Here is a 27,421-nt window from a genome sequence, read left to right as displayed (position 1 = left end):
TGGAAGCCGTGCAGGAATGGGACAGGGTGAAGTCTACAGGCCATACTGACATTGCTAAGCAGCTCCTACACTTAGGTGCGTGTCAGAGTTTGGCTTTGAGCAGGCTCTCCACCTCTCAACCTTGTGGAAGATGCTACCCCACCTACCTCTTTCTGCCCTGGCTGCCTAGAAGTTCAGGACCATCCTGGGGGCTCATTCCTCTGGCTCTGCCCCACCCCAAAGTCATGATGGTGAGGGCACTGAGCACTGTGTGGGAGGTGCCACCTGGGCATTCCAGGTGCAGTCAGTCCCCTGAGGACCAGGAAGCAGACCCAGAAAATGCTACAAGGAGTCTGGCCCCGAGCCCTAACGCTCACCACACCCAATAGGCAGGAGTCTGTGCAGTGCCTGGCCAGGCTTGGGCCTCAGACCCAGTAAGCAGTGTCACCCCAGCCAACCCATGTCTCTGCCTGGGTTGGGCATGCCAAGATGGAAGACTATTGAACCAGCCTTACCAACCCACCCACTCACCCACATAGGAGTGGCAGACCTCTCACTCTTGATGAGAGGGCCCTATGATTAGCAGAGACGGGATGAGATGTGGCCACTGGGAAGCTCCTAACTGGTTCCAGGCCTGCAAAGCTCAGCACAGGGCCCTCAGGCCTGGGAGGTCAGTGTGAAGTGTAAGGCACACCAGGCATACATATGGAGAGGTCAGCACCTGAGTGGGGCCTCCCAGGGTAGACAGCAGAGGTCCTAGCACCTAAGGAGATGGTGACATGGCACCAAAACCCTGGAGAGGGGAGGGAGGACCAGTGTGAAGACAGTGGCATGAGCCAGGATGCCAGGAGGAAGAAGAGACGGTGGGGAAGTGAGCTGGCTCCTACACAACCTGACTCTCAACTTTAGCTTCTGTGGGAGCTAAACTGCTGCCATGACCCCAAAAGACCATTTGTCTTTGCCCCATTCTGGGTCCCTCCTGGCACCTGTCTGTAGGAAAATATACTCACCATTCATAATCACAGCACAGATACTGTTCCGTTCCTGTATGAGGAAGAAGCCTCTGGGCAGCTCCTGGGCACTGCCCTCAAGTGGGGCTTTGGGCACTTCTGCAGGCCAGAGTCCCAGGGCCATGTGCAAACCTCTTGCTGTCAGGAATAGCCTGGTGCATCGGTGGCCCTTTCCTCCTCTGGCTATCCCTTGAGATTTGTTCTCAAAAAACAAAAACAAAAACACCTCTCAAAACCACCTGCCAAAGGGCTTTCCCAAAAGGGGCAGGATTCACACTGAAGGATGTCTGAGTGCCCAAAGTCTCATTTTCTCCTTAGGGCTCCTTCAGCAGATGCAACTTAATTTGTATACCCTTAATTAAAAAAGCCAAGTGTCACCTCTGCTTTCTACCAATGAGGACTTCCCATGTGAATGAACTGCTCACCATCTTAGTCCACTTATTATTTGAACGCCCTCTTCATTGGAAGTAATTAATCACCTAGCTAAGGAGCCCACAGGTTGGTAGTGTTTTGCCCTACCCTGTGCCCATGGTAGTTGGGCAAGTAAAGTGTCAGAACAGGAGGGCTACTCTGGAAGTGCAGGAAGCAGGCAGGGCAGGCCGGGCAGTGGGGGGGGGGGGGGGGCACACAGAGAAGACCCCAAGGTCTGCTCCAAAGGAAGGGCAGGAAGCCAGTAGGTGACTACTGGTGGAAGTTATTCCTTAACTACCTCACTGAGTGCTTTCAGATCCTAGACTGGAGGTTCATGGGGGCACAATCATGTATATACTCTGTAAGACAGGAAAGTCAGCGTCACACAGGCAGCTCAATCAGCCAGTGTCTGCAGCACTGGATACACAGGCACCCCTAAACAAGGTACCCCCCAGCTCTGGCATGGGGAGAGAGAAAGCACATCCTCACTCACATCTACGGGACACCCCAGGGACACATGCTCCTTACTACCAACCCAGTTCCCAGGGCTTTTATGGGGGAGGGAGGGTCTTCCCACCATATGAGAACCAAGAGCAGGCACAGAGGAAGCAGAAAGGCCTTTGTTCCTGGGGAGACCCTCAGAGCATGCTAAGTCACCACTCCCGCCAGGCTAACCAGTGGTATTTGCTGCTTGGCTCACAGAGCACAGGAGGAAGGGGGGCTGGATGCACACAGGTGACAGCACAAAGGAGAGGACAGCACCCCATAGAAGCAGCCTGGGCACAATTCTGGGCCAAGGAACACAGGATGCTACCACTCTGTGCCCAAGGCTGGTGACATCCCTGTTCCCCCACCCCCTGGGGCCGAGTGGGGGCAGTGAGGAGTCTGCGTGGTACTCCATGGCACGCTGAGCTCTGTGGGAACCGCTAAAGGTACACTGCTCACCCCAGCTTTTAATGACACAGTTCAGAATGTTTACTGGAGAAATGATGCACTTGGGTGTGGGTGGCAGAGAGGGGATGGATGAAGTGATGCTGATTGGCTGTAAACTGATTTTTACTGAAGCCAGGGCACAGTTACATTATTCTACTTTTATGTTTGAAATTAGCCACAAATCTAAATGGCTACAAAATTCACCCATTTCCTCACGTGGATGGGAGGGGTTACTGGATATGGAATGAGACGGCAGTTGGCAGACACACCAACGCATGGAAGTGAAGTGAGCAAATACCTGTTTTCCAATTGCACATGGTAGCTTCTCGCTGTCTCATCTGGTACCTGTGTGGGGAGTGAGGCCAAGGGCTGGTGGGATGCCGTCTCCCTCCACGGTGAGCCTGCTTTCAGCCCCCACTACCTCTGAGTCAAACTACAGGGCACATTCTATCTGGTGCAACCTTTGGACATTCTCACTAAGCCCCCTGCAGGCAACTGAGCTGCTACTCAACAGACTCTGTAAAGACTGCCTGCATCCCTGGTGTGGAACAAGGTCTGGGGTCTTTTCTCTGAGGCAGGTCCACAACTCCCTGCAAAGAGCCCACAGAGAACTGGAAACTGGGCATGTCTGATTCTTCATGCTTCCAAAGCTGCTCCCTGCCCTCAGGGAGGATGCCACAGGGTCCAGGGGGGCACCCAACCAGACATGGGCCACACAGCTTCCTGAGGGGCTCTCCAGGGAGCTGGGGATGGCTACACCCACAGAGAAAGCAGGTTCTGTGGCTGGGCTGCCAGACTGCTAAGGCCAGGGAGGGAGGAGTCAGCACCTTAGGCTTCTGACGAGACTGCAAGCCCCAAGCCACACCAAAGTACTTGCCCATCTGCAGAGGCTAGCATGTGTGTGTTCACACACACATGAGGTCAGAAGCTAGGGGAAGGGCAAAGTCTGGGGACATCTCACAGTGGGGCCCAGGTCAGGTCGGGTGACCAGAGAAGGTGGAAACACGGTAAAGAGTGAAGAGGGAAGGGACAGCCAGCCAATGCTGCCCTGTGGCAGCCCTCTGAAACCCAGTGTCATCACTGGCTCCTCCAGAGTCCAGGACGCCAACCAGATTGGCTTCAGAAACCTGCCTGTAACAAGGTACATGGAATCATCTTTAAAACAAAACCCCACTGGAAAAAATATTTTAACTGGCCCTCATCACATGTCTGAAAGTTGCTCTGTGAATCAGATCATTGGTCTGATCCTGGATTCGTGTGCAGAGGTGGGGCCAGTGCAGTGGGGTAAACCTGCCATTGACCAGCCTCCTCCTCCCCTATTTCAGGGGCTATGTAGGTAAACCCCAGACCCTGAGTAATTACCACCCCATGGGGGATTTCCAAAGCCATGTGAAACAAGGAACCGAGACACTGAGCTTCAGAGTCTGGGAGGCCTGTTGCTCACCCTTCTTTTCTCCATGCATCAAGGGTTTCTGTCCTGCCCCAAACCCCCATTCTCTTAGAAATTAAGCTGGATGTGTGCAGCCATGGTGGCAAAGGGGAAACCTTGTGCTCCTTGAGGTCTGAGCACTGATGGGGCCCACGATTAGTGAGCTGTGAGCAGCCCACCTCAGCCTGATTCTCAGAGGACCACCATTTGTTGGGTTCCTCCAGGAGCTAAGCTCTCTAGCTTTTCATCCTTGCAATCCCACTTTACAGATAAGGCAACTGAGGGTCTGGAAAGGTAATGGAGATCCAGGGCTCACTACTCAGCCAGAAGGTGGCAGAGTATAGTCTTATATTAGCCAGGCATATACTCCGCCTATCACAGACAGCCCCGCTGGTACTTTACTAGGTGGGATGAGGGAGGGCACCAAGATGCCACCAGGCTGGTGGTGTCAGCATCTCGCCCCCATATTTTCTCCCTGACCTGCCACAGCAGGTAAACACACAGGTTACAGAGTTCCTTGAAGCCACACAGAGCCACTGGCTTTGTGCCTAGCAGATCTCTGGGCTGCCTCTGCCTTCCCTCCAAGGCAGCCTAGAGCCAGGGAGATCCATACACTTACCCACAACAGGGGCTTCAGCCCACCCAGTGCTTGCCCTAAGCAGCAGGTCACTTAGTAGACAACAAGAGCACTGTAGGCCCCGGCAATGGCACACAGCATAAGTCTTCCTGCTTCTGATGAACTGCACACACATTCCCAGGTGGGTGCCATTCTTTCTGTGGTTCAAACTGCCTCCGCTACAAGTTGGTGTTAAGAGGTGGCAACACCTACATCCCCCAGAGATCCCGGCTGAGCACAGCGCATGTCCCACCCCATTTCCCTGAGTAAGGAAAAGGCATCAGTGTGGCATGACCCTTCCTCTTGGCTCTGGAAGGTGCATCCTCCTGGCCTTGCTCTGGTTCCACAGCCAGGCAGGAGCAAGAGGAACCTCCCTCAGGTCATCTGCACTTGGCCTGGTCAAGGTACCGTTCTCTTCCAGGACCCCAGTGGGAGCCTCACACCCATAGAGTAAAGTCTCTTTCATTCATGGCTTCTTAGAAGAATGACATGGCTGGGCCGGGGGAAGGGGGCAGCGGTGCTGTGTCCCAGCTGTAGCCGCCAAGCTCACCACTTACAAAAAAAGCACTTCCTCATCAGCGGGGCCCATATGCTCCCCAGGAGAGTCCACAGCTGGAACATGGCTACTGCCTGCATGGCCCTGACCATCACACAGCCCACAGAACACCCGCGGCCGGCCAGAGCATGTAATTGCAGCTGCAACTCGGCCCAGGGGATAGAAACCCCAGCCTGGGCCAACCAGGGACCAGGCAGAGCAGTGTCCATGAGCAGCATAGCGCAGGAAGAGGAAGCCCAGGGCAGCAGCTGGAGCTCCTCATCAGCACACATGAGCAGCACGAGCAACTGCCATCCTTGGTCACCAAGAGGCTACCAGATGGGAAGGGGGATGTGGGGAGGAGAGGTAGCACTCTCCCTGCAGCCCCAGCACCCAAACTGTCCCTCTCTCCCTACTACTATTTATCTCAGTAGCTCTTTCCGACAAAACTATGTACTTAAACTTTCCTGACCTCTGAATCAGGTCCACAGGACACACACAATTCTCTTTTAGAGAATTACATATTGAGAGCACAAGAGCTCTCAATATGTAATCTGTGAACTGGTTCATTCCTGCACTGACACAACTATTAGAAAGCCAGGCAGAGCATTTCCTTTCTGCCATACATGCTCACAGAAGGGTCTCACCAGCAGAGCATCTGATGACAGCACTCATTGTCAGGTGAGGACTTCCCTCTCCCATCCTCGCAGTAAGAATACAGATACAGAAGGGACCAATGCCCACGAGAGGGGCGCACACAATGCTTGACCCACATGCATGCAGAATATAGGCAATCCAAAGTGAGAACCAGCCAGCTTTTTAGGAACTGATAGGGGCCAACCTCCAAAAGACTGTGAAGTAAAACATCAAGGTGACAACAGTGAGCTCCTGTGCTGCCAAATGAAACACCCAGTGGTGGGGCTGGGTAGAGAAGGGCCAGGCAATAGAGCTGTACAAAGATACAGTGGGGCTGAACCTAGCCTCTAACGCTGCCCAACTCGGACTTAAGCAAGACCAACCACAAATCAGTCCAGCTCCTCCTCCATCAACAGGGAAGCCTGGGCGGAATGTTGGAAAAACCACAGATCATTTCTGTAGAATCCGAATGGCATTCTGCCCACCATCTTGAGAGACTCTGCCTATGGGGCCAGGTCAGGTGGGCTCTGCAAGTTCACTAACAGTCTGCTCTGTGGTCTCTAAGATCCCTTCAGGCAGCACAGTGCCCAGCATGGTACCAGGCTACCAGTCCACCAACCTGGGCTGCTGAAAGATCCTGGGAGCCAAAGGTATTCCAGAATTCCCCTTGACAAGTCACCAAATGCTTTCTGAACAACTACAGCAGGCCTAGAGTACGCAGGAAGGCATGTATAGCCCAGTCCTGAGGGATGGCCGGAGGCAAGGACAGACACAATAGGGGGAACATCATGACTGAGGCTCAGTTAAGCTGCCAGGAGCCCAGGTGCAAGGAGCCCAGAACTGCAGCAACATCCAGCAAGCTCTTTTAGAAGAGAAGGATTACATAGTAGAGAACCAAGACATACCCTCTCAGAGGGACTCAAAACCAGAACTAGCCCCAGAACTTGAAGAAGCTGCCATGGGACGCTGGGTAAAAGTAACCATACCATAAATGAAGTCCAGGATGCCCCAGGTAAGCAGTAAAAGTGTTACTGACATGTAAATGACATGCAGGGTCTGGTAGCTCTCCTTTTCCTGAGCACTCCCACAGGGTCACCATGTCCCTTCTGAGCTGAGCGGACAGGAAAAGAGCAACAGGAACTGCCAGAATCTGGGTTGGGGCCACAATGGGTAAATCATTTGGCAAGTCTCAGGTTAAATATCAAGGAGCTCTTGTCTCCTTTTAAATAGGAATCTGACAGACCCGCAAACTCACCACAAACATAATTAAGGGTGGGTGTGCCTGTCCTACACAGGGTGGTGGCCATCAGCTAGGCCATAAACTCTATACTGAGTGCTCCAGGGCATAAAGCACCAGAGATCAGTAGATGGCTCTGATCCCACCCACCCATTCAGCCCACTCAGCTGTTCCCTCAGACACTAAGTAGGAGGATGACAGAGGCTTCCTACAGGCTCCTGGAAGGGGAACAAGAGACACACATGGACACCCAGGATGCTGCCTGACACACCTATCAGCACTCAAAAAGAAGTCACCCCCTACACTTGGCAGGCATCAGCCCCAAGGCCACTCCTCCCCCTACCTGCTGCCCTGCAACTCAAGGCTCCATGTGGAGCTAGAGGAACCACTGGGCACAGGGACTTTTCTCAGCAGGCATTCCTGCAACAGGGGCTGCCATGGAGAGAACCAAGAACAGAGTCACTCATGAAACAGGAAGGTGAGTTGTACATTCTGTGTCAAACATCGTATAAGGATAGATATTCATACCCTGCGACCCAACAATTTCACTCTGAGGCACATACCAACAGAAACGTGAACACCCATGCATGGAGAACATATTCAGAACAGCCCTAACTAAAAACCACCTGAATGGCCATCACTGGCATCATGAGTGACTAAATCATGGTCGATCCATTCAGCGCAGAATGAACAAACTATGCTACACACAACATCAGAGATAAATCTCAAAACAGTGTCCAGTAAAAAAGCCAGGCACAAAAGAATACATTCTGTATTGGATTGAAAGCTCCCAAGCAGGCAAGACTAAAGCCAGGGAAAACGGATGGGGAGTTGCTGGGAAAGGGAACAAGAGTAGCTTCTCGGGAAATGCTCTATTCTTTGCCCTGGGTGGCAGGTTACTCAGGTGAGTTCACTTCATAAGCATTCAATTAAATGTAAAGCTAACAACTTGTACGCTTTTCTGGATGAGGCCATCCTGGCCTAGAAACAGATGCCAGAGAACTGCTGGGGTTGAAGAGGAGGAGACATTGGTGAGTCAGCCCCTGGGTCCCCCACAGTGGCACAGACCCTCTCAGGGTCCCACAGAGAGGGCTGCACAAGCCCAGGCTATCTCTGAGACACACAGCATGCACTATGTTTCAAAGCTCAGAGAAACATGTCCATACACTCCTGCCCTGGGCAGGGTTCAGTTCTGAGCAGGACAAGGGTTCTGTAGGTTCCAGGGAAGAAGCACTCAACAGCTCAGTGTCCTCAAGAAAAGTAAGCTCTAAACTTACTGGATAAGCAGGCAGGCAGCACCCACTGCCTAGGTATTGCTGGCCAGTGCTGTGCTGGGCATCTGTCTCTTACCATACCATGGTCTCTTCTGAAACTACAGACCCCTAAAGTAGGTATTATGCTGTTTCCCCAGGATGGAAGCCAGGGCACCTATTAAACATCTGGCCACAGGTTCATTACTGATCTAAGCTGCTAATCCTATGCAGTTAGCCCATGTCTGACTCCATGCAATAGGCCATTAACAAGTCATGCTGGTAACTTGGGCAGAAATAGACAGCTGGCTTGAAGGAGGGCAATGGAACAATGAGGATAAGGAAACTCTTCGTGCCTAACCCAAGAAAAAGCTATCAAAGTAAGGGAGACTAGAAATTAAAGTGAGGGAGGCAGATAACATTTGAAAATCAATGTAATCTGTCATATTAAGAGGCCAAAAATGAAAAGGCCTTAGCTTATTTCAAAAGATATGGAAAAAAGGTTTGACAGAATTGGACATTTTTTCCTGATAAAAAACTTCCAGCAGACTAGGAATAGAAGAGAAACCTTTTTGGCCTGATAAGTGCTTCAACAATTCCCAGAGCTAACATCACACTTGATGGTGAATGACTCTATGTCCCCCCGCTCACAGGTGCAAGACAAGGATATGTGGTCACCACTGCTATTCAGTCTTGTCGGGAGATTCTAGCCAATGTAATAAAGCAAGAAAAGAGTGGGGGAGGGGGAGACATCAAGATTCAAAAGAAGAAGTAAAACTGTTTATTCACAAATAACAGAATAGTCCATATGGAAAATCTTATAGCATCTACAAAAAAGCTACCAGAATAAGTGAGTTTATTAGTAAGATGGCAGGATACAAGTTCAATAGGAAATCTGACTGTATTTTTATATGCAGGCAACAAACATTCAGAAAAATGAAATCTCAAAAAACCAATTCCATTTATAATAGCAATTAAAAAATATGCAAGTACTTAGGAATACATTTGACAAAAGACATGAACGAGTTCAACACCAAAAAGTGCAACATTGAAAAGTGCAAAACATGGCTGAGAAAAATTAAAAGAATCATCAATTAATGAAGAGATATACTGAGTAAATCTTTTCAATTGAAAAGTCAAGAGTGAGTCAAGAGTGTTAAGATGTCATTTCTTCCCCAAACTCATCTATATAGCTTCAATGCAATTGCAATCAAAATTCCAGCAGGGTCTTTGAGTGAAACTGACAAGTTGATTTAAAATCTATATGGAATCACACAGAAGTCCTAGAATAGCCAACACATTTGGAAAAAAAGAAAACCAGAAGATTATAATCAAGACAATGTGGTACTAAAAACAGATAAACAGATCAATGGAATAGAACAGAGTCCATTTACAGACCCACACATTCATGGTCAACTGATCCTTAACAAAAAAGTGTTAAGATAATTCAGTGAATGATCTTTCAACAAATAGTGCTAGAATAATTGGACAGCCATATGCAAACAACAACAACAAATAAAAAACAAAATCCTCAATCTCTACCTTATAAGATACACAAATATTAACACCAAATGGATTACAAACGTAAATATAAAAGTTAATTAAAACTATAGACCATCTAGAAGAAAACATAGGAGGAAAATCTTAGTGACCTTGGGTTTGGGAAAAACTAAAAGTACAAAAGAAAAGGCACAAAATCTAGAGAAAACATAAATTGGATTTCATCAAAATTGAAAATCTTTGCTCTTTAAAACACGACACTTAAAAAAATAAAATAAAATAAAATAAATAAATAAATAAATAAAACACGACACTTAAATTTTTTTTTTTAAAAAAAAAGGCAAGCCAGAAAATGTATAAATGAATCATATATCTAAGAATGGACATGCATCTAGAATACATTAAAAAAAAAAAAAACTCAACTCAGTGATTAGGCAAAGAACCCAAGGGGAAAAAAATGGAAAAATGGTTTGAATGAATATTCAAGGGCAGCCCGGGTGGCTCAGTTTAGCACTGCCTTCAGCCCAGGGCCTGATCCTGGAGACCCGGGATCAAGTCCCATTGTTGGGCTCCCTGCATGGAGCCTGCTTCTCCCTCTGCCAGTGTCTCTTCCTCTCTCTCTGTGTCTCTCATGAATAAATAAATAAAATCTTTAAAAAAAAAAAAAAAGAATATTCAAGTCTTTCATCAAAGAAGAGAGATGCATGGCAAATAAACACATGAAGAGATGCACATCAATATTAGTCACTAGATAAATGCTTAAAATCACCGTAAGATATCACTACATACCTATTAGAATGACTAAAATGAAAAAGACTGACCATACCAAATGCTGGCCAAGATGTGGAGCAAATGACATTCTCATACACTGCTGGTGGGAGTGTAACATCATACAACCACCTTGGAAGTCCTTCAGGCAGATTCTTAACCCAAAAGTCCATCAACACATGGGTAGATAAATGAATTGTAGTATACCCATAAAATGCACTAATACTCAGCAACAAAAAAGAATGAGCTATTGATATATACAACATGCATGAATCTGAAAATAAATATGCAGAATGAAAGAGGCCAGACCAAAATAAAATAGTACATAGTGCATGATTTCACAAAATCTAGAAAAGGCAAGCAAATTCTACAGTGACAGAAAACATATGAGCAGTTGCATGGGGACTAGGGTGGGCTGGATGGAAGATTACAAAGGGGCAAAAAGAAACCTCTGGAAATGATGGATATGTTATTACCCTGATTGGATGGTTTCTCAGATGTATATAGGTCAAAATATATCAAATTGCACACCTTTAATGTACACAGTTTACTGTATGTCAATTATACTTCAGTAAAGCTGTAAATTACTGTGGAAGCAAATGATACATGTAACAAGAGCCCAGAAAAAGAAGGGGTGGTGGTAGGCAGAGAGTAGAAACACTTCTTTGTTGCAGAGGAGGCATTAAGACCCCCAACCTGGGCTCAGCCCTCCCTGGGGCTGGAGGATGGGGCCGAACCTTCTCCCCTCAGTAAAATGAAGAGGACTATCATGCCTGGGCAACCAAGGGATATAAGGATTGAACAACAAACCCAATGTTGCATATAACAGCTCCAGCAGGCACCACTAAATATCAGCTTTTCTTTCTAGGACATTCTACATGCCCCTGCAAACACCTGCACATCCAACAGACTGTGTATCAGAACTATGGCTTAGAACAGGTGATCTGTGGCTTAGAGCTGGGCCCCAGCCCTCAGGAGGACAGACTATGGCTGAAGCTGGATAACAATGTCTCAAAGGTTGTGAAAAAAAAGGCTCATCAGCCATCAAAGGCTGAACTTAAGGACATGTGCCTTCCTCATCCTGCCCTCAAAGTTTTGTCATACTTTTACTGGAGACCCAAGAGAGGGAGCCAATTTCCCATGCTCAAATGAGAGAAAGGCCAGTGGCCACAAACATCTACAGAATATCTTAGGCATACATACACATGAAAGAAAAGGAAAGAGAAAAAGAAAAAGAGAAAAAAAGAAAGAGAGGAAGAGAGAGAGAAAACGAGAGAGAGAGAGAGAAAGAAAGAAAAAAGGAAAGAAAGAGAGAGAGAGAGAGAGAGAGAGAGAGAGAGAAATGAATCAATCTTAGGCAAATGACAATCTGTTCTTCCCCCAAACAGTGGTGTGAGAAATAACCTGGTATCCATCCTCCTGACATGAAAATACCTTCCATGCATCTATCTAATTGCTTCTTTTCCCTCCTAGCTCTGCATGATTTTCTCCAAATGGGAATTAGCCTCCTGTAACTGAATTTGTCTGAAATCTTGACTTTCCCTCCAGACAGGTGAGCTAGACTCTTACTATTTTCAAGTGTGACCTGGGGCTGAGTAGCACCAGTGTCACCCAGAGCTGCTTGGACAGGCACAATCTTGACTCAAGTCCAGACCTCCCAGATCAGAGATGCATTTGAATAAGCCTGTGAGAAAATTCACAAACAGAGAGATGGTGGACAGAACCACCCTTCCCAAGGCAGAAGGTTCTGTCTGGCACCTTGTGCCCAGCCCAGCCCATTCAGATACTCCCCAGCAGTAATGCCACCACCACCAGCAGCATCCTGTTTTCCAGAGCACAGGGTTCCTCCAATCCTGAGGACAAACCTAAATTTGGACAAGGATGTGATATCCTCAAGTTCACACATCCACAGGCCAGGCAGGTCATTGTACTGCCCCACCAGTGGCGGGCTGCAGAATCTGTGCATACATCCATTCCCCACAGAGCCCAATGGGCCCAGCTGTGGGACCCTGTCCATCTCATGACAACCCCAGGGAAAGCCCTGCCCAGATGTGGTGTGACAGGGTCCAGATGAACCATCACAGAATGGAAGGATGGTTGATGGCCAGGCTGAGGGGAAGAGAGGGATGTGCTGCCACCAGCCAGCAGTGGTGCCCATTGTCAGAAACCACAACACATGGCAAACGCAGGCTGCAGGGCTGAAGAGCCCTGTGCGCAGGCAGTCCCCCTCAGCGGACATTAGCAAATCAAACTACACATGTCCCTTCCAAACAGGAGCCCAAGAGCAGCAAACTTTACCCACTCACCCCATATGACACGTGGAACCTGTCACCACCAGCTCTATAACCTGGGCAGCCTCCACCATGCCCCAGGGCTGCCAGGGCCCAGGCCTCATCCACTCCCAGAGCTCCTGCCCCAAAATGCATCTCCCCTCTTCCAAACCACAAAGCCAGCATTTCTGAAATAATTTTGCTTCAGCTCCAACAAGGACCAAGTAGCTTCTGTGGGCTGAGCTGATGACCAATTACAACATTGGTGACATTCTCTAAATAAGGGGAGAAGAACTTTCCAGGTTCCAGTCAACTACTTACATACCCTGCCTTGGAGGAATATACCTGTTTCAAAAGGTAGCAGCTGTTAAGAACATCGCCAAACTCAGTTTTGAAAGCACAAGTCAACTAAAGTAACTCACACACGTCACACAGCTGAACCCCTCACAGAACTTGACCAGCTGGTGTTGCTTCTGCCAGATTCCTACCCATCCAAACTCTACCTACTGCCAGGTTCCATGACCTGCAGGGAGAAAAGCACAAGTCCCCAAATAGGAAAGGACTTCAACAACCCTCAGCAATATCTCATGGATCCAAGAACCTGGTGCCAAGGAACCTACCTGGAAGGCATGGTGAAACGGGCACCCCTCCCGTAACTGCTACCGCAGAAAGTAAGGCCAACACACCATCTTAACCTTGGGTTTTTCTGGGAGGGTGGATGGGCAGGGGAGAGTGAGCTGAGAGAGGCCCACATGCCTGCTCTCTCTTTCCTAGCCCTCATTCCCCCCACACACAACACAACATTCCAGCTTGTTGTGTACTGTCCTACTTGTTGTCTGCAGGTATGCTCCATAAGAGCAAGGACCTTGGTCTTGTTTACTGTTGCTTCCTCAGTGCCTAGAGTAGCGCCTGGCACATAACAGGAACTGGAAAAGTGAGTGAATAAATGAATGAACAAACAAATGAACAAACGGATAGATGAATGAGGGCCCCACTTTACTTTCCTCCGTTGATAGGTACCATGTTTATTCCAATATCGCAAATATCTCAAAGGTCTCCCTCTGTGGCAAGTCAGAATCTGCTGCCTCCAAGTTGGTGTCCAGAAAGCAAACATACCTTGTCCCATTTCTAGCTGACCACCCGCCTCCCGAGGGTCAAGGGAACAGGGAGGTGACTCTTCAGTGGTCTTCAAGCATCCCTAGGAAGAACAAGGCAAAAGGCACCATTGTCTGGGGATGGGGTGGAGGGTAGGGGGACAGGCAGAGGGAAAGCCAAGGCAAGAACAGGAGGAAGCCAGCTGTTCCTGTCTCCTGAGGCCGTGGCTGGGATGGCACAGACTTTGTTACTCCTCCAGACAAACATATTTGCTCAGCAGGACTCAGTGGCTTTGGGGAGAGTCTTTCATTTTCAATACAGTGGCCTGGAAGTTACTATAACCACAAATATTTTCTCCAACTTACCTTCTTGGCAACCCTGAAATTATTCCAAGGGGTTACATAAGGAGGGAGAAGAGAAACCATGTGAGGTTTTTGCAAAGCCAGACATAAAAGGAACATGGAAACCAAACATCACAGCCACAGTGGTAACTCGGGGACAGCAGTGACAGCATCATCTGCAAGGTGGTGGCACTGCTTGGCATGGCAGACGAGTGGATGGCTGCTGGGAGAAGATGAGGGCACAATGGAGAGTCACCACAGCTCCCGAGGCTACTTGCCACCAGGAGCCAAATCAACTGCTTCCTAACAACCTTCTCTGCTGGAGGCCTAAAAGGGGAGAAAGCCTGACAGCCCAACAGCAGCTCACTGGGCTGGAGTGGACTCCCGTGGCACTCCCTGTCTTGCCCCAAACTACCTGTCTCTCACAGAAAGGAAAGTGGCAGCAAAACTGATCCTGAGACCAGGAGCCCGCCTGTGGCTGAGTGTCACAGGACAAAATCCTGCAGGGAGCCTCAAGGTCTCCTTTACCAAGGTTCAAGGAAGGCAGGGTCCCAGCTGGGCTCCAGGAGAAGCACTACTGCAGCTTTTCCTTGTCTTAAATGCAGGCAGGCAAAGGCGGCTAAGCAGCACTCGGAACAGAGACGATTTTGCTTTTCACTGTATTTCCTTCTACGTATCATCTGCTAACATAACTTCCTCAATATTTTAAATCTATTTCTTAATGTGTTTTAAGTCTGTTTTTTCCCCTTTTCATCCCCACTGTAAAGTTGAGTAACCAAACACAGTCGGCCACAGCAAGAAAAAATGCTGTAGTACAACTAGAGGAGGAAACAGAAGGCAAGATTTTACTATAACCTACAGTAACATTAAAAAGGATCCCTACCTGTCACCGTACCAAAACGGCTCTGCCCAGGCAACCTGTCACCAAAAACTGGGGAGCTGTCAGCCCTGCCTCCTCTCATCTCTCACAGCAGTCCCTCCAGGCAGCCCCTCTGCAGCCTCATCTCCTTCCACCCAGTGCTCCTTGAGCCCCAGCCCCACACCCTTTCCTTCTGTCTCCACTTCTCAGGCATTCCTGGACAGTCCCACCTCAGGCAACTCCAAATCTGCACTGCAAGTCCAGGTGCGACATACGGATCTCCCACCCAACCACCTGGCAGCTCTTCTTCGCATCTCAAAGGCACCCTCAAAGGGTGTCCACAGGCCACTGGCCAACTCCCCAACCCCACGATGGACCCTGCTCCTGCAAGGCCTGTGTGCCCGGAGGAACAGCATGGGTGGGGTAGGCGAGCCTGAAGCCCACTAGCCAGCTCCCTTTCCCCTTCCCTGTGGCAGGCACTGCACCTCCAAACAAACCCCCCCACATTAAACCCCAAGTATGCCTTCTTCATACTCTCATTGTAACCCCCTGATATGGTGGTGGGCCTGAGCCAACTGTGACAGGTGCTTTGTCTGAGCATGCCTACTACATATGGCTCCATAACTTTCCAAACCGAGTCTCTTAATCCCCTTTGGTTTTCCTCTCCTCTGAAAGCATCTTCTGAGCCCCCATCTTTGTCACGTGTTTCTTCAAACTTCCGACAGCCCAAGAGGTAGATACTGACATGGCTCAGGTCCAACCCCAAAGGCCAAACTCTGTGGCACTGTCTCCCCTGAGCCCCTTGCAATTCCACTGACCTGAGCCATGGCAATGTTTCTGTGGGTGACTTTCCCGTACTTGTCCTGAGCAAGCCAAAAATGACGCAGTTGAAACTGCATTATATATGCTATTTTCTCTTTTCATTTAACCCTTATTTTCTCCTGTTGCCATATAATCTTTATAATGATGATGTTTAACAGCTCAATGTTTCATCAATGAATTCCCTTCACCGTCTCCAACTGCTGGACATTCCATCTCCTTCCATGTTCTCCTATTCCAACCAATATCGAAGTGAAGGTCTTCACACATGCAACTTCCTTCTCTCTCTCTCTCTCTCTCTCTCTCTCTCTCTCTTTTTTTTTTGCCTTAGGAATAACTCCCCGGTATTAAAATTTGCTAGCAACTGATACTGCCCCAAATACTTTTGACTCTCAGTTTACACAATGCAGTGATCCCATTGCCAAGGGGAGTAAGAAAGCAAAGCCTCCCAGAGAGGTGGGCTCACTTGCCTCACCTGCCTGGCAAAACCGCACACAGGCTTCACGGCTGTTAGCCTGCCCATTTCATCTATCCATCAACTCTGCAAGAGTATGACAGTGTGTCTCCAGATGTGACTGCCAGAAGGCAAGGGAAAGAGGACCCAGTGCAAGTGATCCTCCAGGTCTGGCACTGAAGCCACCTGCCAGCACAGACATAACAGAGAGAACTGGACTCCCACCACCCAGCTGTTAGGGAGACAGGCACATTATCAATGAGACTGTCACTCTACTCAGGAGGGCAATGACATACCCACATGAACACGATGGTACAGGGCTGGGGACATTCCTGGGAATCTGGGCAGGCCAGGAGGCTTGAAGCAGAAGTAACAGGAGATATAGCCCTACCTTGACATCACTCTCTTCTACTCCTTCAAAAAAGAATGGGGCAACAGGACTTGGGATGGGATTTCTAGAGACTCCTCTGGGTGTCTTGGGCAAGTGAGGCTCTGAACAGGGTATGACTTGTTGTCCCTTCCTGTTGGCCCCAACTCTCAGCCCGTGACCCTTGTGTGGCACACCATGCTACAACCCCAAACCTGAAAACAACTAGCCATGAACTGGGCCAGCCTGAGGCTATGCAGACTCAAACCCACAAGAGGACGGAAACCCCACCGTGAGGTCTACATCCTGCACACTGTGCATCAAGAAGCTGGTCCTTTTGTGCCCATGTGATAGAGAATGTCAGAGTTAACAAGTACCCTCAGGCCCATGAAGAAAGCAGGCATGAGCCCTTGAGCATGTCCACCATACATCACACCTAGATGGTGGCAGTGTCTGGCTCTTTCTCCAGAAGCTCTGGGTACTTTTAGGATCTGTACGGTAGGTGAGCCACAGCCTGGGATGACAACCCCAGCCACCATTCCAGTCTATGTCCCCAGCACTACAGGCTGATGATCACATGGGATGACAACCCCAGCCACCATTCCAGTCTATGTCCCCAGCACTACAGGCTGATGATCACAATCTCTATTCAGAGCAGCTTTGAAGGCAAGTTTAATTCTCATTTCACAGGGGCGCCTGAGTGGCTCAGGCCACTCAGCATCTTCTGCCTTCTGCTCAGGTCATGGATCCCAGGGTTCTGGGATGGAACCCCATGTTGCTCCCTGATCAGCGAGGAGTCTGCTTCTCCTTCTCCCTATGCCCCTCCCCCAGCTTGTGCTCTCTCACTCATTCTCTCTCCAAAAAAAATTTTTTTAAGATTTGATGCAGTGGTTGTGGTTGCATTTAAGATTTTATTTATTCATGGGAGACAGAGAGAGACAGAGACATAGGCAGAGGGAGAAGCAAGCTCCTGCAGGGAGCCTGATGCAGGACTCCATCCCAGAACCCCAGGATTATGATGTGAGCCAAAGACAGATGCTCAACCACTGAGCCACACAGGTGCACTCAAATAAAATCTTAAAACTTAAAATAATAAAAACTAAAATTCTCATTTCACAGATGAGGACACAGAGGCTTACAAAAGTAGAAGGACTTGCCCAAGGCCAGACGAGCTAAAGTAAGATCTGAACTCACACCCACCTGACTCCAAATGCAAGGGCTCTGGTGCTTCTACCCTATATACTGTGTCCTGCAATAAAAAATTCTCTAATGTTTCTACTTTTTAAAGTCTATTTTGGCAATCTCTTTCTTTGGAAGTAAGAAGTCAACTTCCCACTATTGTTTAATATCCATATGTTTAAGATTAGAAACTGGAAGCAATGAATTAAGACAATCACGCATAGGCAAGCATTAAGACAAGTTCATTCTCAAAAACTGACACTGGAAAACCCTGGAGAAACCACACTGAAACCACCTTCCCGGAGTCTGCCCTCTCCAGTTCCTACTGGCACACAGAAGTGCCCCTGACTGCGTGGGCTACCTGGAGGCCTCAACCATCAGCTGTCCCATAGTCCTGCAGCATCACCACATGGCCACTTTCTGAGGCTGTTTTCAAGTTGCCTCCTTGATGCTCCCAGAGCCCAGGCTGGTCCCATAGCCCCAGGCCAATCCAAACACCAACTATCTCTCTGATCCAGATCCCATGTGGGTTCTGGGAACACAATGGTGAATGGGCCCGGCCTGCCTCCTAGTCTTCACACTAGAATCCTGTTTTTCTCTCTCCCAACACAGCAAATAAAATTTGTGAAATTTGTTACCCACTGAGAAGTCACAACTACAATCAGCATCCTCTGCACACCCTCTGACAGCTGAACTGTGCAAGCTGCATGGCACTAGACAACAGTCCCAGTCTCTTGGGCTGTTCCAGAGCTAAGGCCCCTAGCTTGATGCCCTGAGACCCCATAGGTCCACAGCTCCCAGGCCACCTGCAACACAAATGATAAATGATGAAGATGACCTCACTTCTGACACCAGCATATCAGGCCTCCCAAGCTATGCTGATCACCTGTAAAAAAGCAGTAAGACTAACCGTAAGAGGGGAAATGTGCTAAGATGACAAACATATCAGAACAGACACCACTGATGAACAGAAATCTAACAACTTCAATAAACAAATCCGAAGTAATACAAAAAATATAGTACATCAACTGTAAAAACAACTGATACCAAATCCTGGGTCCCACTCAAACTTCCTGAGCCCCACAAATATTCCCAAGAAGCCCCTGGAAGGAGTCCATGCTCCCCTGAGCCCTGAAGCAGAAGAAGCCTCAAAAAGAGATTGCTAGTCAGTTCAGGGTTCCAAGTGCCACCTGATGGCTTGCCCTTTACATTTTTCCCACTTCACTCTTTTTCTAAGCAATAATGCCTGGGCTCTGGGAAGCAGGTTGTATTTTTTCTAGTACCATTACAATAAATGCACAGCTATCAAAATAAAATATATTTACCTCCAACAAACCTATAAAGCCCTTCTGTATGGCAGGCAATACTGATCCCCCAGCCCACAGCCTTTATTTACTGGTGGTCTCTGGAACTCACAGATAAGCTTGAGTCTCTGTTCCTCCAAAACAGATTCCACGCATCTCACAAAAAAAGATTGTAAATACGACGTAAAGTATCTCCAGGCCCTGCAGGAAGCAGAAGAATGGGACTGCAGCAGCAACTAGAGGGAAGGGCAGGACCGTGCTTCTACTCAACACTTTTTCTGGCCCTGAACCCCACAGTAAGGTGGCGGGAGCCAGAGAAGAACCACTCAAACACTGCTGCATTTTTGCTTCTGCCAAACTCCTGACGAGGGGATCTTCTCACTCCTCCCTGTTTCTCTAGGACTTTGGTTGGCGCCCCCTCTGAGGGTGGCAGGCATTCATCTAATCCTGGTGCAGTGCCTGCTATGTGCCAGATTCTGTGTTGGGGTAGGGTAGGGGATTATTCTCAAGCCCTGGCTCATAGAAGCCCATATTCTGGTGGTGGAGACAAGTGAGTGCACCAAGCAGGGCTCCAGGGAAGGCACTGCAGAGTGGCCTTCATGAGCATGAGGCTCAGGAGGGAAAAACGGGGGTAGGGGGGGTGCGCAGAGCCCCAAGCATGCATAGACACAAAATAGGGGGAGGTAAGGGGAACTGTGAGGCCAGGAGAAAGAAGTAGGCAGGGGTCTGCTGTGCCAGACACTGATTTGGGAACTCCAAGCTTGGCTTGGTCCATAGATGTTGGGGTGCCCCAAGGGTATGCAGTGGAGGGGACGGAGTTGAGCTGCAGTTCCCATCACACCTGAAGAAGTGTCCTGAGCCCATCTGAGTCCCTTGGCCAAAGTCCCTAATGTCCATCTGTCCATGTGCCCAGAGCCCTTCCACATGTTGCTGACACTGCTTCCCTCAGCCTTGGGCTGGAACTGGGGCTCTGCTGTAGCACTCTGCCATGGGGCAGGGTCAGCTGTTTCAGGCTTCGTCTGTGCCTTGAGGGGACAGCACCATCCAGCTCATAAGTGTTCTGAGGACTGCAGTGTGTACAAAACCCACACCCTGGGGTCCTATATGTAGCTCTACCAAAGGGCACTACCCACCACTTGCCATAGGGGCACCAGCTTTGCTTCTGCCTCCCTCTTGGTGTAACACTGGGTTCCCACCAGGCTGACTGAAGGAACAGCAGATATACCCTGCCTCCCCTTCGCTGATCATTGACCAGGGCCCTTTGCTCCTGAAACTGGATCTGGCCTCAGAATCTTCTTTAACCCAGAGCTTAAGGGTGCAGGGGTAGCCTGGCCTATCCTCTTCAGTTAAATCCAGCAATCTCCCCCTCCCCTAACTGGATTCCTTTAACTGCACGTCTGCCAATAACACCTAAACGGGGCCCCTGCGTCTGAGTGCCTGACCAAGACTCTGAAACAAATACACACACACACACACACACACACACACACACGCATGCACACACCACCAGACCCCAGAGGCCCTGTCAGGAAGTCTTGGCCCTGTTCCTAAGCCCCGACCAGCTCCCCAGGTTCCTTGCTTCCAAGGCTTCCTTTCACTGCAACTCTGATAGTGCTCTCCCACCAAGCATGAGGAGGTCCCTGGGTACCCCTCTCCCCAGTCTGTCATTCCTAGTGATAAGCCTGCAGGCGCTGCTCGTTGTGGGAGCTCTGCCTGGAAGATGCGCTATAAAGAGCCTCGGTAAGGCCAATTAGGCACTACTTGATGAAGAAATTCTTACTACAGGGGATCCCTGGGTTGTGCAGTGGTTGGCGCCTGCCTTTGGCCCAGGGCGCGATCTTGGAGACCCGGACTGACTCCCACATCGGGCTCCCGGTGCATGGAGCCTGCTTCTCCCTCTGCCTGTGTCTCTGCCTCTCTCTCTCTCTCTGTGTGACTATCATAAATAAATAAATTAATTAAAAAAGAAAAGAAATTCTTACTACACACAAAAAAAATAGAAAAAAGAAAAGAAATTCTTATACATAGCTCTACAAATTATTGTCCAAAGGGGTCAGGCTCTGTCAGCCCCTTTCTACAGGGAGGAAGTTAAGGCACAATGAGGTCACTTATTCTGTCTGAGGTCACACAGCTGGGTTTGGAGCTCTGGCAGCTTGGCAACCAAAACCTGGCTCTTCACCACATGCTCCACTGCCTCTCACAGAAATACACAGATACAGCACAGCGTGGCCTTGAAGGCACTCCCAGTGTGGCTGGGCAAGCAGGCAGGGCTCTGGGATATTCAGAGTATTCTGAGGCCTCTAAGGAGCAGGATGGAGTCTGTCTCTGGAGGAGGCCTGAAGAGTGCACAGCAGTCTGTAGGCCAGACCAGGAGCACACAGCAGCACGATTACAGAGAATACCAGGTAAGAGTAAGAGGGGGGCCACGCCATGCTCAGAGCAAGGAGTGACACAGATCAAACTACAGTTTTAAATAGCTGGATCCAGCTACCTGGTGGAGAACTCACAGCTGAAGCAGAGAGAAAATCTGTAGGTGCTAGCCAGCCCCACAGAGATGATGACAGGCAAGATAGGGTGGATGTGAGATAAGGGGGCGGGGGGGCCCTGAGGCAGGTCCCAGGGGCTCAGGGCCTGCCTGAGGAGAGGGACAGGGCAGGAAGGGAGGCCCTGCAGCTGGATGCCAGGGAACCACTGTGGCAATGTCCCAGTGACGCTTGCTAACTTCCCAAGGTTTTGAGCACAGACTGCTTGTGGATCATCCTGTTTCACTTACCCTGAGATGCGCCACTCTGTCACCAATCATGAGAGACAAATGGGGCCAACTGGAAGACATGGCCTGGCCCCAGAGACTCTAAAATGTGACTGAAAGGGACACACCTCATTCCTCACAGTCCTCATACCCTGAGTGCACAAAGGTGGGCAGAATACATGGTCTCCCTCACATCCAACACACCACCTGGGACCAGATACTGTCCCCAACCATCCCCTCCCCTCAACCATGTCTGAACAGATCCTAAGGCTGGCATACAGCCTCTCTCCTCCCACCGGGGCCAGGGTAGCAGTTGCCATACCTAAATGCCACGTCTCCCAGCCCAATCCGCCCACAGCTCCACCAGCAACCTTTCCACACTCCATTCAAAAACAGCTTTGGGGCCCTAGTGAAAGAAGCCTCAGCACGCCTGAGCTCCTGGGAGGTCCTTTCTGCTTGGACTGCCCTCCCTCAAGTCCCCTCCTCTGGCTCGCCCCATCCACCTCATCCACTGTCATTCCTCTGCTCCTCTTCTGCCCTGAGCCACTACACCCTGTCACCCTGTTCATGCTCACACAGCACTGTGGCTGACAAGCGCTGCATATGCAACTGGATGGGGCAGCCAAAAGAGCAAAGAGGTGGGGCATAGAACCCAGAGCCTTCTACTGTAAGGTCATCAGCTTCTGTGTCTCGGGGGGTGGGGGGGATCACCCTCCCATGGGATTGTCTGAGAATCTGCCTGGCACGTGGTCAAGTGCTGGCCAGCTGAGGGTCCCAATCTGTGCAACGGGAATCATTGCAATCATCACCTCTCTGGGCTACTGCTAAACCAGATGTGCTCCTGAGTGCTTGAGGGCTTTTCTAAATGCTTAAGTCATATCTGACAGGAGCCGCAGAAGATCCAGGCAACAGACTTCAGCAGTCTCCCCGGGGAAAAATAGCAAGGCCCTAACACTAGCAGCTTCTGTGTGTCAGGGACAGACATGCCCTTGCGCTCAGCCAGGCCTGCCTCCTGGAGCCAATGCCAGCTCCACCCGCACCTGCCCTCTCACACCTAACTCCAACTTTTGAGAAAGAGAATAGGAGGGAGGGGTTCACAGGGCCCTGTGGTGGCAGCTGCCTGCTCTGCCCTGCCCTGCCCTGCCCGGAGAGGGCACCCACAGAAGTTGCCCCACCACATCTGTCACTGTGAAACCCAGCACTCTACACTTTTACTGTCTGATAGACTCAGTGGAAACATGCACACAAATATTCAAATAGCACTGTTTTATTAATTAACTCTGGAAGCCAGTTCCATGACAATGAAACAGATACTATCAGAATATTATGCTGCAGTTAAAGGAATGAATTATACTCACATGTAACAAAGAGCCAAGACATGCTGAGGGAAATGAGCTGCCTTCAAAATGACAGACTTGTGTGCCAGCATTTATTTAAAAACCATGCATGGTGTTCTAGGATGTATCTCTACACACAAAGACGTACTCCAGACTCACGACAGTGGTTCCCCTCCAGAGTGACAGAAGAAACTGCATCAGTGACAGAGGCCAAAGAGGCCAAAGCTGTAGCTTAAACACATTAAAAAGAAAAAAAAAAAAAAGTACTTATTGCTTGTGTACCAACAGATTAGTGAAAAGGAAAGAAAACACAACATTTTAGGCAGAGGATAGGGCGAAGGAAAGCATAAGAGGACAGGCTACACCTGGATGTGCAGGCTGGGGAGGTCGCCAAGATTCTGGAGGGCTGTGATTCACCAGAGTTGGTTCTGCAGAGGGGACATTCTGAATTTGCAGGAACTGCACATAGGGACATCAGCTTTCAAACAGAGACAGTGGGGTGTGGAAGGTGACCCTAGACCTGGTTTGCCAGAATACACATTTACACCTGTTGCCCAGTGTAACTTTTAATAGTGCCTAGTTCACTCTAAAAACGTCCTGGTATGGAGGATAAGAAATATAGTCTCCCTGTCTATGGGGTCAGGGCAATGAATCATAGCTAGGCCTCACGTACACCACCACCTCCTATGTTTACTGTAGGCTACACACTGTGCCACTACTGTAAGGGCATTGTCTCACAAGTCCCAGAGCTGCACTGACATAGTGCATTTTTACAGATTCAGAAACAGGAGACTCAGAAACGAGATTCCTGCCCAAAGTGACACAGCTCACACAGAGTTTAAGACACCAGCATGGGCGGGACTTGGGTGAGACCCTAGGGTCCTCAGACTGAGATGTAGTCTGAAGGCCACATGACCAAGTGAATAAAAAAGAAGAAATGGATGTAAAAAAGAGGGAGGGCAGCCCGGGTGGCTCAGCAGTTTAGCGCCGCCTTCACCCCAGGGACCGATCCTGGAGACCCAGGATGGAGTCCCATGTCCAGCTCCCTGCATGGAGCTTGCTTCTCCCTCTGCCTCTCTCTGTGTGTGTCTCTCACGAATAAGTAAAATCTTTAAAAAAAAAAAAAGGGGGGGGGACCCAGGGGCCTGCCTCCACAGGAAACTCCACTGGCCTTTGCCAGCACCCACCTACAGTCCATCTCCACACATCTCTCCCAACACAGCGAGAGCAGCCGCAGGAGGGACTGGCACAGGGCACCCTGCCAACAGGTGGCACCTCCAAAATGCTGAGGCACTCTAGGAGTAGAGTCTCCAGCTGGTGCTGGTTGGCACTAACAGAAAGGCGAGAGGCCCAGCGGAGCGGTGGGCAGGGAGACATCGGAAGCAGTGACAGAGGAAGGGGTGAGGTGGAAGATGCCCAGGGAAAAGAGCACTAGCCCACCTTCCATAGCGCTGGGAAGGATGGACCTACAGGGCCCACCCTGCAAATGAAAGCCCCTCTGAAAGCAACAGCTGAAGGCTGCATGGGGCTCCTAGCAATAAAGCACCCTTGCACATTTGTCTTCTTACCCAACTCTGAGCAAATCTGTCATTCAGTGGGGTCAGCTTTCCTCCTTCCTCACTCACCTAACTCACACACTTCTTCATTTCCACCTCCCTGTAAAGGGATGAGTATCAGATCACTAACCTACCATGCAGCTTGAAAGAGCACACAGGAGGCTTTACTTCATCCTTAGTGGATGTAGTAGGGCTCTACAGGCCTGGGCCCACCTGGAGGCTGCCATGGATTGGTTTCTCAGGGGCGGCTACCTCCCTTCTCCCTACAAGACCAGGGATTTGATGGCTTTGAGGCTGGGTCCCCAAAAGTACAAACACTTTCATCTAATTAGGAATGACACAGGTTTCCAAGCTGGGCCAGTCCTTCTACCTCACTGACCTGGCAGTGTGACTCTCCATAAAGCAGGAATGCTGGGCCCCTCTGGCCAGCAGGGGAGAAACCACTGAGCCTCTGGACTCTCCAAAGCTGTCTCGCCCTGTAAACAAGGCCCATACCAGCACATGGCAGTGTCAAGATGCACTGAGCTTGGGTTACATTCTTTCCTTTTTTGAGGGAGCAGAAACAAATATAGCATTAGCCATACTGAAACCTAGAGCAACTTTTATGGCCCACAGGTAAGGTTAACAGTGATACCTTGACTGGGAGGAGAAAGCAGTCAGAACATGGAGCTGCTTTTTTCAGTGGGGAGGGCACCCTGTACACACTCAGAAGGAATGCCTGTCTCTAACATCAGGAAAACCTTGGACGTGGGAGCCCAAGCCCATCTGGACTGCACACTGCCAACTACTGCAGCCAGCAGAGAACAGACACGAGCGTTCATTCAGCAGCTATCTATTTACGGGGAAAATAAAAATGTATTGTGCACGTGGTGAAGAGGAAGTCAGGAAGCAGACAGAGCTTGTGAGACTTCCACACGTGTTGGGGAAGGCGGGCAACAGACAGGCTAACGGGACAATGTGAGTGTACCAAAAGCTATAATCATGTGCCATGTTACAGGAACGCTTCCTCTGACGGCTGGCCAGGAGAGATGGGAACCTCCGTCCCAGGGGCCACAAAGAACCAGAATGGCACAGGATCTGGAGCAGAGTTTTGGCCCTGCCCTACCTTCAGGGCAGCTGGCTAACCACATGCCCCTGATGGGATCTGAGCACAGCCTCTGAACCAAGAGAACAACCCCAACAGCCAGTTGAAAAGGCAGTGATGCCATCTTGGACAAAAAGCCTGTGGCCTAGAGCCCATATCTCCATTTGCACACATACCAATACTTCTGCTCTTCCTGGACTGCTTTGCCCTGCAGCCAGGGTCCACACTGGCTAGGTGGAAGGACTCTATCCAGGACTGTGCCGGAGCCAGCTCACACCAACTCATGAAAGCCTGGGATGAAGCTTTCAGGAATCTTGGGAACCAGCTATTAAACACAACACAGTGAAAAATGCAATGATAGAGACTCATAACAAGTTGTACTGAAAACAAAGGTGATGGGGTGTCTGGGTGGCTCAGTTAGTTAAGCATCTGCCTTCAGCTCAGGTCATGACTCCAGTGGCCTGGGATCGAGCCCCGCATCAGGCTCCCTGCTGAATAGAGTGCTTGCTTCTCCCTCTCCCTGTGCTGTTCCCCTTGCTTGTGCTCTCCCTCTAGCTCTCTGTCAAATAAGTAAATAAAATTTTTTTTTAAACGCTTGTAGAAATGGTGCAGTTATAGTCTTTTTTAAAAATTTTTATTTATTTATGATAGTCACAGAGAGAGAGAGAGAGGCAGAGACACAGGCAGAGGGAGAAGCAGGCTCCATGCACTGGGAGCCCGACGTGGGACTCGATCCCAGGTCTCCAGGATCGCGCCCTGGGCCAAAGGCAGGCGCCAAACCACTGCGCCACCCAGGGATCCCAATAAAATATTTTTTAAAAAAAGGTGATAAAATACAACTCATCACTTCCTACTTATTTTGCCACATTACTATTATCTAGATTTTTTTTTAGTTTATTTATGACTACTGTTATCTGCAGGGAGAAGATGTGCTACTGAAGCATCTCTTTCCAACTCCATGTGTGATGACATCATGTTAGTGTCTGGAAATCAGCCACAGTGGAACTATTTACACCATGGAAATTGGCAAACACTACAAATCAGGGTTTCATTCACTCCTGGGCCATATCTAGTCCAATGTCTGTTTTTGTAAATACAGGATTTTTTTTTTTCATTTTATATACTTTTTATCACAATGAAATTAAAGTAACATGAATATAGCCATATAAAGTTTTATCAGAACACAGTTTAACCATCCATTCCCATACTGTCTATGGCTGCTTCTATGCTATAAATAATGGCAGAGTTGTGACAGACTATGGCTCAAAATATTTACCATCTGGCCCTTTACAGAAATAGTTTGCCAACCCCTGGAATTTAGATTTAAGAAAGTGATGGAGAAAATGTTAATAATACAGATTAAATTTAAGTGTGTCATGCCTATAGCCACTACATTAGGAACAGCACAAACCAGGGGTGCCTGGGTGGCCCAATTGGTTAAGTGTCTGCCTTCAGCTCAGATCATGATCTCAGAGTCCTGGGACGGAGCCCCGTGTCAGGCTCCAGGCTCAGCAAGGAGTCTGTTTCTCCCTCTCTTCTTCCCCCTCTGAGCACACCCTTGTGTGCACGTTCTCTCTCTCAAATAAGTAAAATCTGTTAAAAATTGTTTTAAAAAAAGGGGAATAGCACAAACAAGAACATATCCTTCCAGTACCTGAAAATTATCTGATTCAGCATTAACATAAACAAAACTATTGGGACAG

At 49.2% G+C, this 27,421-nt stretch overlaps 1 protein-coding gene and 1 long non-coding RNA gene across 5 annotated transcripts in view; one reads left to right on the top strand and one right to left on the bottom strand.

Moving 5' to 3' along the window:
- Nucleotides 1-27,421, bottom strand: part of MED26 (mediator complex subunit 26) — a 54,125-nt gene that overhangs the window by 9,971 nt on the left and 16,733 nt on the right. Inside the window, exons 2-3 of one of the 4 annotated variants that reach the window (XM_072786862.1) lie at nucleotides 2,632-2,678; nucleotides 990-1,191 (exon numbers count right to left, since the gene is read on the bottom strand). The exons of 1 other annotated variant lie outside the window; for it this stretch is intronic. In XM_072786862.1, the coding sequence (XP_072642963.1) occupies nucleotides 990-992 (3 nt within the window). In that variant the 5' untranslated portion in view covers nucleotides 993-1,191; nucleotides 2,632-2,678. Of the gene's footprint in view, nucleotides 1-989; nucleotides 1,192-2,631; nucleotides 2,679-13,690; nucleotides 13,773-27,421 lie in introns of all 4 variants that reach the window. 2 more of the 4 variants (XM_072786863.1, XM_072786864.1) reach the window with 2 other exon arrangements.
- On the top strand, nucleotides 21,128-26,974 carry LOC140610611 (uncharacterized). The gene is made up of 2 exons (XR_012012198.1): nucleotides 21,128-21,397; nucleotides 26,639-26,974. It is a non-coding gene; the product is annotated as an uncharacterized lncRNA (long non-coding RNA).

Source organism: Canis lupus, chromosome 19 (assembly GCF_048164855.1).
Source record: "Canis lupus baileyi chromosome 19, mCanLup2.hap1, whole genome shotgun sequence".
Classification (NCBI taxonomy): domain Eukaryota; kingdom Metazoa; phylum Chordata; class Mammalia; order Carnivora; family Canidae; genus Canis; species Canis lupus.
The sequence above is the reverse complement of the archived record's forward strand: the minus strand, read 5'-3'. Positions and strand labels throughout refer to the sequence as shown.